Raw genomic sequence first — 10,000 nt, 5'->3', positions numbered from 1 at the left:
ACTACTGGACCGATCTTTATGAAATTTGACATGAGAGTTCCTGGGTATGAAATCCCCGAACGTTTTTTTCATTTTTTTGATAAATGTCTTTGATGACGTCATATCCGGCTTTTCGTGAAAGTTGAGGCGGCACTGTCACGCCCTCATTTTTCAACCAAATTGGTTCAAATTTTGGTCAAGTAATCTTCGACGAAGCCCGGACTTCGGTATTGCATTTCAGCTTGGTGGCTTAAAAATTAATTAATGACTTTGGTCATTAAAAATCTGAAAAATGTAAAAAAAAATAAAAATTTATAAAACGATCCAAATTTACGTTTATCGTATTCTCCATCATTTGCTGATTCCAAAAACATATAAATATGTTATATTCGGATTAAAAACAAGCTCTGAAAATTAAATATATAAAATTTATTATCAAAATTAAATTGTTGAAATCAATTTAAAAACACTTTCATCTTATTCCTTGTCGGTTCCTGATTCCAAAAACATATAGATATGATATGTTTGGATTAAAAACACGCTCAGAAAGTTAAAACAAAGAGAGGTACAGAAAAGCGTGCTATCCTTCTTAGCGCAACTACTACCCCGCTCTTCTTGTCAATTTCACTGCCTTTGCCATGAGCGGTGGACTGACGATGCTACGAGTATACGGTCTTGCTGAAAAATGGCATTGCGTTCAGTTTTATTCTGTGAGTTCGACAGCTACTTGACTAAATATTGTATTTTCGCCTTACGCGACTTGTTTTATCATTGTAAAAACCAAACCACTGGTTATACAATTAAACCATCTCTCTCTCTCTCTCTCTCTCTCTCTCTCTCTCTCTCTCTCTCTCTCTCTCTCTCTCTCTCTCTCTCTCTCTCTCTCTCTCTCTCTGTATTTACTTTCGTTCTTTAGGGTTTTTGTTCTTTCTACTAATCACAATGCACCGCCCGTGACCTACTCAATACTTATGGCGTAAGCCTTGTCGTCACGTTTGTCGTCACTTTCTCTGACACGAACGCCATACCTCAAGCTAATACCAACACGACCCACTCTGCAAGTTGTGACCAACGCGTCATTCTGCACTTGACGTGATGTGCATACGGTGACAGCAGACTCCATTGGCATTGTTCTCCCGCATAATATTACCGTCACAGCTGTGGGTGGGCCGAGTTGTTTATTGTGTGGTTGTTGTGAACAAAATGTGCACTCATATTCCCTTGAACTGAGTGGGTTGCCGGTGTAACACGACATTTTTACTCCACGAAAAAGTGACTCCGAAGTAAAACTTTCGTACGACATGTTAACTCCGAGTACACTTGTCGTACGAGAAAAGAACCCCCCAAGGAACGAAACAATTACTCCCTCCACGAAATGTTACTCCCCAAATGTGAACTTCCAGTACAAATCACGGTACGCAAAAACGGGATGCGGGCGAAGGGATAATGCTATTAAGGAGGTTTAGAAACTGCGTCACCTATCAGCTACGTCACCTACCATGACACGTATCTCACATGCGGGTGTGGTGATTAGGTACGTGTTCACGTAGCAAACCCTTCCATACGTCAGCGCAACGTATGTCAGATGTTATCAAGTCCAACCTTCCGAGAAGGGTGTAAGGATGCTCAATATTTTCTGGAATCTTTCCTTCACGCTTCAGTCCATATTTCATAATTCTGGTTTGTATACATCGTAGTCGCCGATTTGTCAAGAGCATGACCCCACGAACGACAAGGCGCTGAGACTTACGTCACGTATGCTTCTGTGGGCCTATCGTGCACGCCTCGATTCACTTCGAAAAGCAGACACTGAAAGCAAAATACCGCTCGTTCAAATGTATTGTGTAGTTAAATCTGTTCAGTGGAATGAATTCAATCCCTCCGGTAGAAAAAAATAATGGAAAAGCTCCCCTAGAATGGATTTTAGTGTAAATGTGTCGGTGTCTCGATAATACGTGAACACTGTGACCTTCTTTTTGACAACTTATGAGCGTTAGATACCACGTTACGTGCATACGACACCCCTATCACTGCGGGTATTTCCACTGTCGATCGCTGTGCGTGCTTCTGATACGGGCGTGATCACGTATAAAATTATACGTGAAGGCAACGTATCTCATATTACTTCAAAATCTGAATATTAACCATTCAAATAAAGTATGAGACCTCCCCTTACAGAATTTTCCTATATCCTGGCTCATAAACCACATGTTTTAGTTGTGTGGTTGTTGCTTGACTAAAATTAAATAAATCGGGTGACCCGTTCCAACGGCTCTGCGATATCACAGCAAACCATGAAGCACGCAAGGACGACCCAAGTTAAATTTAGACATGTATTCTCGACCAAAATACTCAGAGGAAGCAAGTACCTTGCGCGAGGAAGCGTATGTTTAAAAAGACTGAACATTCAGCATAACAGTAACCTTTTCCCAGGAACAGATCAAGTCTGCTAGGTAACCCAATGCACACGTGTATCATATGTGTGTGTGGTGGGAGGGGGGGAGGGTGTTGTTTAGTTCAGTTTGTAAAACTGCCTAGCAAGAATGTTTTGTTTCATAAAGACTTTGTAAACGACCCTAAAGTAATGTTCCGTCCAATTCATTTGAATTGAAGGCCAGGTTTGGGTACACACATAAAGGCATGCGCGTACGCACGCACACACGCACACCCCCCCCCCCCCCCCCACACACACACACACACACACACACACACACACACACAGACACACAGACACACACACATACACACATACACACACATACGCACACAAACACACTCGCACACACATGGCGTCGCCCATTTACACAGATAGACAGACAGACAAGCAGACAGACATACAAACACACACACATATACACAACACACACACATATACACACATACACACATTCGCACACGCACACGACAGTCAGAAACACAACGACGCCCACTTACACACAAACACACACTCTTATAAGCTCGGGTGAAAGCGTGGTGGCCAGTGACCCAGAACGAACACAAGCCAACGCTCGAAGTTCGATTGCCCTACTTTTCTTTTCTGTTTCCTTAAAAAATCAAAACAAAAACATTGACTTTACCTGCTGGTTAACACTCGGTATGATCTGGGTCAGTGGAACATAACTTCCACGTGCAGCACACAGCGACACCCACACAATGACAGCAGCAGTTTCAACATTGGGTATAGTATTGTTGCAGACTTTAGTGCGCTGTCCACGATTTTCTAAAGCACGAAATGCATGATGTTCGAAAGGAGTTTTGCCCTACTTTGATACGTGACGTGGTATCTAACGAGCAGTTTTTACAACATTCCTCTGCGTGACTTATCTCGATAGGGATAGGTGAGGTCGGGGTACGTGACGCAATATCTAAACCTCCCTAATATGTGATCTCGCGCAAACGAATGTCGCGCTACCCTCCCTCCACCCCTTCCACCACCAAAACAAACAGAGGACAGGGGAGTAAAATGTGCGTACGCCTGGCGTGGGCAGTAAATTGCTGGTGTTTGTGTGGATTAATTTATTCGTTATTTATTCGTCAGGGGAGTAACATTTTCGTACGAAATGTTTACTCGGAACACACCTGTCGTGGGGTGTAATTTTCTCGTGTTATGTGGGAGCATTATTTTTGTAAAGGGAGTAACATTTTCGTACGAAATTTTTACTCCGGAGTAAATATCTCGATCATGGGAGTAATTTTCTCGTGTTACACCGGTTTGCCAGTTTCTGCAATGAAACGTTGTTGTGAGGGGGACAATTGTGCACAAACGTTGCTAAAATATATTTACGGTGACTAAAATTGAATCCACATAAGCAATGTAGCTAAAAGTAAACATTATTAAGAAAATATTAAAATAAGAAATTATTGAATGAATAAGTGATTACATTGTCAGATTATTTAGTTATCAGAATAAATGTTATAAAAATCAAATCACTTAACCTATTGACTCAGCTTTTAGATCGTGCGAGTTTGTGCAGATCTTCCCAAAATTATGAATCAGATTAAGTGACGTATATTATATAGTTGTATGTGATTAAAGTGATGTAAGTGTGTCAGTTTTATCAACTGATACTACTGAACACAATTTTGAGATTAGACTTTCACAGAACGATTTAAACAAAATCTGTTTTCTTCTTGTATCGTTTTTTGTTCATGTTTCGAAATTGTTTGTTTGGTTATTGTTGTTTTATTTTATGTTTTATTATATTCCTGTTCATATTCGTGTGTTAACTATGTACTGTACACGTTCCATATGATTTATAAAGTCAGTAGTAAACGACTTTCGAACATAATAGCCATGATTATAACTCTCAGTTATAATACTTTAATTATTCCAATCCCGTTATCATAGTTTTTAATGTGCATTGTGTGTTTATGATTTATTTTGTTTGGTTGATTTCTTCATTAATGCAATTATATAGTGACTTCTTTCTTTCTGTCTGTCTTTCTTTCCTTCTTTATTTTCTTTCTCTCTTTCTTTCTTTCTTCCTTTCCGTCTTTTTTCCGGCTTTCTTTCTTTCTGTCTTTCCTTTGGTCTTTACTGATTGATCTATTGATTGATTGATTGACTGATTGATTGATTGATTGATTGATTGATTGATTGATTGATTTAGTCATTTATTTATCGATTGATTTATTAATGTATTGATTCATTTAAGATCTTCTTATTGACTTTTCTATTATTTCACATGGTTGTTTTATTGTGTGTTTATGTGTTCCTCTAATTACTGTATTTCCATTTCCATTACCAAATAGCATGTATTCCTTTAGCTTTTAATAAATTTGCCAGTCCATTTTTTTCTGATTTCTATTTTAATTTATGTCTAGCAGGTAACGCTTCCTACCTGAACGACTGCAAGCGGAACCGGACGGCTTACACACGCCATCAAATCCTGGAGCTGGAAAAAGAGTTCCACTTCAACCGCTACCTCACGCGCAGGCGCAGGATCGAGATCGCGCATACGCTCTGCCTGACTGAGCGCCAAATCAAGATCTGGTTTCAAAACCGACGAATGAAGTGGAAAAAGGAACACAGACTGCCCAACACCAAAACCAGAATGGTGGATGGGGGGATGGACCTCACTTCGGAGTTGACCTCTGCGGATTTAGCTTCGTTGTCGTCTGGAAGTGCTTAGTTTGGAATCCGTTTCCCGTCTGTTCAGGAGAGATAGTTCTGTGTTGGATATGTAAGAATTATCCACAGTGCTATGCTATGGTGATCAGATCAATTCAAAAGATCAGTATTTTTGGCGTGGAGACAACAACTCTGTGTTATGCAGATTGAGAATGCTGAATCAGTGTTCTGAGAGATAGTTATAATAATCTACTATAAAAATAAACCACCGATAACAGTGCGCGTGAACGTTTTTGGTAAAGACTCGGCACATTAAAACGACGTACGTTGACAGTATTGTGCTATTGATACTTGTCTGACATTTTGTTTCTGTTTACTAAACCTTTTTTTGTGAAGACATATATCATACGGTGTCATTTGTAGAATAACAGTAAAAAACACAAAACAGCATAACGTTCTTTTGTGCAAAGATGTGTGTTGTTGAAAATGTTGTTGTTTTTAATGCCACGAAATCAATCTTTGTTGTTGATGTTGTTGTTTTGTCTGAATTAACTGTCAAATGACCTCCAATGCTCATCATCTGTATAGTTAATTGTCACGCTGAACACGTCCAAGCAGAAAGCACTTTAAAACAGTTGTCTTGTAAGCTCATTTACATAATTACGGGCATTTTTGTATCGCGTCGGCCTCCCATGTGTAAGGTTGAGTGTCCGAATCCCGTGCGGTATTCACCTTTGTGTGTATACGCAAGCGCAAGGCCAATTACGCATGGACAAGCTCATGTAAATGATATCAGAGTTTGGTGAGTTTAGAAACACGAAGATACCAAGCTTGCATCCACCGACAACGGACTATGGCTGACATATATGACGGGATAAAAACAAACATGTACACGTTAAAAAAAAAAACCACTAACAAACCGCTTATGCAGAAACACGAGTATACGTAGGATTGTCCGCTCATCATGGGACGCAGAAAAAAAAGAAAATAAAGTACTGCATGATTGCGTTAAATGTGTGGGTGAAAAGCTATCAAACTAAATATTTGCGAGTATGGTTTTGGCTATAGTTACCAATTTTCTTTCTGATACTTTCAAATTTCATACGGTTAAAATTTTGGATTATACAGAAATACGACTAGTAAGTGAGAGGGTCTATTAGCTATACATATTTACCTATAGGTCTTGTTTTTCTAACGCCCGAATTTTCGTGGTGGTAGTTTTTATGTCCGGTTTTTAAGATCAACAGTGTACACAATATTTTCCAGCACGGCATCAAGAGCTAAAACAAGTTTTAAACATTGGAAACTAAGTTGAATTAAACAAATAGGCTTGCTTTACAATAATTCACAACTAGTCATTCTTTGGTTTTTCTCTTAAAGGCAGAGTAAGCCTCCCGTAAACCATCACAGATACGGTCAGGCTTTTACACACAGTACAAACACCATTTCATTTAAACACTCACCAATTGAGAACATCCTAGGTGCCCTCCGTAAAGAGCGAACAATTTTCAAAGAATTTATTTTTTCGTGGTTTATCTTACCCCTGAGGCATCGTGAACCCGTGTGATCCAGTTTTCCCTTTTCACAATGCAGTCGTCATAGTTAGTCATTTGAATGCGACTCGACGTGAGCTTATCTACAATAGCACGTTTTTTTTATGCACGAAACAACGGCTGTGGTTCACAAGAACTCTAGCGATGGCTTTTGACTGTTGAGAGGAACGGCGATTTGCACTGATAAACCGGCCGTCGTCTGCTACGACCCTTGCGTGACCCTGCTTCCGGGCTTTTCTTTTTTTAAACTTTCACAACTTCGAATTGTTCTGATCTTGTCTTGATGAAAAACGAATTCTTTTATGATTAAAGAATGTTTGTGTAACAAGCTGTCAATTTATTATTTAGATTTTAAAAGTTAGGTCTAGCGCAAAAACGAGGCGCCGTTGTTGTTAACGGAACAAGTCTACGAAAATAAATTCTTTGAAAATGTCTCACGCTCGACAGAAAGCAGCCAGGATGTTCCCGTTCGGTGAGCGTTCAAATGGAAGTATGCTTGTACTGTATTTAGACGCTCGGGGAGCTCTGTGATGGTTTACGGGAGGCTTACTGTGCCTTTAAAATAAATACATAGATAGATAGATGTGTTTGTTTGTGTATGTGTTTGTTTAACGCCCAGCCGACCACGAAGAGCCATATATAGATAGATTGATAAATAGATAGATAGATAGATAGATAGATAAATAGATAGTTAGATATATAGATAGATATATAGATAGATAGATATATATATATAGATAGATAGATAGATAGTTACATAGATAGATAGATAGATAGATAGATAGATAGATAGATAGATAGATCTATATCTATATACGGCTTGTGTGTGTGTGTCTGTCTGTCTGTCTGTCTGTCTGTCTCTCTTCGCGATGCACGGCCGAAGTTCTCGATGGATCTGCTTTAAATTTGGTGGGCATATTCAGGTAGACCCCGGACACAATCTGGTCGATGAAAATTTTCAATCCGTGCTCTCAGCGCGCAGCGCTGAACCGATATTTGTTTTTCTGTAGATCCATTTCCAGTAACTCTTCCTTATCTTCTCCAGTGTTTTGCGCGTTTATCTCCCTTCCTTCGTGTGGCGTCAATCGCGGGTACCCGGCGAAGCCGGCGTACAGTGCGGGTATTCGGCTCTACTTCTGCATACTCCGTCTCGCGATCATCCCGGCGAAGCCGGTACCCGGCGAAGCGGGTAATCATCTAGTAGATAGCTATATAGATAGATAGATAGATAGATAGATAGACAGATATATAGATAGATAGATAGATAGATAGATAGATAGATAGATAGATAGATAGATAGATAGATAGATAGATAGATAGATAGATAGATAGATAGATAGATAGATAAATAAATTAATAAATACAGATAACGTTAATCATGGAATTATGTGCATTGTCAAAATAACACATATATAATTGTACTTTCCCCCTACGCATTGAACAATATTATTGTACAACCACATACCAACACCACCCTCAAGATTTGCATGGGCAGTGTATTATGATGCGTAACATAGCAAACCGGGGGCAATCAACTCTGGTAAACAAGTAACGATCATGCAAACTACTAACGTATTCATTCAGACAGTAGTGGTTAACTTCATAGATTCGTCAATGTTGGTGACTAAAAATATGACATTATTTAATTATTTATTTTTTTATTTTTTTATTTATGTATTATTTATTATTGTATTTATGTATTTATTTATTAATTTCTGTATTTATGTATTCATTTATTTATTTATTTATTGATCTATTTACTGATTTATTTATTATGTTGTATTTATTTATTTATATGTATTTATATTCTTATTTTGTTATTTATTCATTCATGTAGGCTTATTTATTATTGGTTCATTTTGTAGTATGTATTGATTGATTGATGTATTGGTTGATTGGTTAATTGGTTGATTGATTGGTTGATTGGTTGATTGGTTGATTAATCTATTTATTTATATATGTATTTTTTCATTTCTTCATTTCTTCATTTCTTCATTTATTTATTTATTTATTTATTCATTTATTTATTTATTTATTTATTATGTTTGCTTGATGAACACCTCGTTATGCAGGACAATCATGACACTATTTAAAGAAACCATTCTCGCCGTGTAAACCGCCTTGTAAACTACCACAGATCTCGCCATCCTAATGTATAGGTAAGAGTATCTCTCTACTGGAAAACATACACAAATATGCATAAGCTGGATTATTTCTGCACTCAGTGGGAATAATTTGATCAATTAGATTCGCAAAATGACACACGTGAACATGTAACATTAACTCAGCAAAATAATCCCTCTCTGCACCAGATCAGCAACGCTCTTGATTTTAAAGTCAGTCTCGTCATTCTTGTGAAAGCAGGCCTGCCCACTGTCTCAGATCGAGCCATAGTTTTACATGAGATAAGACCATCCCTCGGCTTGGTGACATACTATAAATGAATAGACTAGATGCGCTCAACGCACATTGGGAATTTGTAGTGAATAAACATTGTAAAAGCCACTGGAACGGTTTTTAAGAAATTAATCTATAAGAAAGTTCCAACTTACCACAGCAAGTCGCTATGCAGGCCTGAAAGTGGCGAGTATTTTACTCGACATGGCGAGTAGAAACATGTAAATGGTGAGTAGAAATGTAAATCTACTCGCCAAATACGAGTAAAGTTGCTGAAACAAATGGTTGGTTTGGCGAGTAAAAGAAAAATTAAAAAAAGCTTTCTGGCTAGTACCCTATGAGAAGTACTAGCCAAAGGTCAGTGCCCCATTTCGTGGACTTTCAGCACTGCTATGGTGGATGTTTTTTGGTATGTGGCCAAGTGAAGAAATGGTCTTATCCCATTATCCCTGGCCACATCTGATCCGGTGACCCTGACTGTTTCCACGAGAAGGAGAGTGTCTTTAAAGAAAAATAATATCAGTCGCTTTGCTGGTTCTCTTAGACTGTGGCAACGTGACAGACTTGTGCTTTCTACAACAAAAGAGTGTGAACGAAAAATACTCGCAATGCGCACGAATATGCGCACGAATGCCAATTCTAGACTTCTTACTATGTAGCCATTGTTGTGTTGGAGCTGGGTGGCCGAGTGGTAACGCACTGGGTGGCCGAGTGGTAACGACTGGGTGGCCGAGTGGTAACGCACTTGCGCTCGGAAGCGAGAGGTTGCGAGTTCGACCCTGGGTCAGGGCGTTAGCAATTTTCTTCCCCCTTTCCTAACCTAGGTGGTGGGTTCAAGTGCTAGTCTTTCGGATGAGACGAAAAACCGAGGTCCCTTCGTGTACACTACATTGGGGTGTGCACGTTAAAGATCTCACGATTGACAAAAGGGTCTTTCCTGGCAAAATTGTATAGGCATAGATAAAAATGTCCACCAAAATACCCGTGTGACTTGGAATAA

At 38.9% G+C, this 10,000-nt stretch overlaps 1 protein-coding gene across 2 annotated transcripts in view; it reads left to right on the top strand.

The window, feature by feature from the left end:
- Positions 1-10,000, top strand: part of LOC138957470 (uncharacterized) — a 30,677-nt gene that overhangs the window by 20,032 nt on the left and 645 nt on the right. The window contains exon 2 of one of the 2 annotated variants that reach the window (XM_070328593.1): positions 4,807-10,000. This exon is cut by the window's right edge and continues 645 nt beyond it. In XM_070328593.1, coding sequence (XP_070184694.1) covers positions 4,807-5,111 — 305 coding nt within the window. In that variant the 3' untranslated portion in view covers positions 5,112-10,000. Of the gene's footprint in view, positions 1-4,803 lie in introns of both variants that reach the window. The other variant, XM_070328592.1, reaches the window with a different exon arrangement.

The sequence above is a fragment of the Littorina saxatilis genome, unplaced genomic scaffold, assembly GCF_037325665.1.
Source record: "Littorina saxatilis isolate snail1 unplaced genomic scaffold, US_GU_Lsax_2.0 scaffold_856, whole genome shotgun sequence".
In the NCBI taxonomy this organism is placed as follows: domain Eukaryota; kingdom Metazoa; phylum Mollusca; class Gastropoda; order Littorinimorpha; family Littorinidae; genus Littorina; species Littorina saxatilis.
Note: the sequence above shows the minus strand (reverse complement) of the source record. Positions and strands in the feature narration are given on the sequence as shown.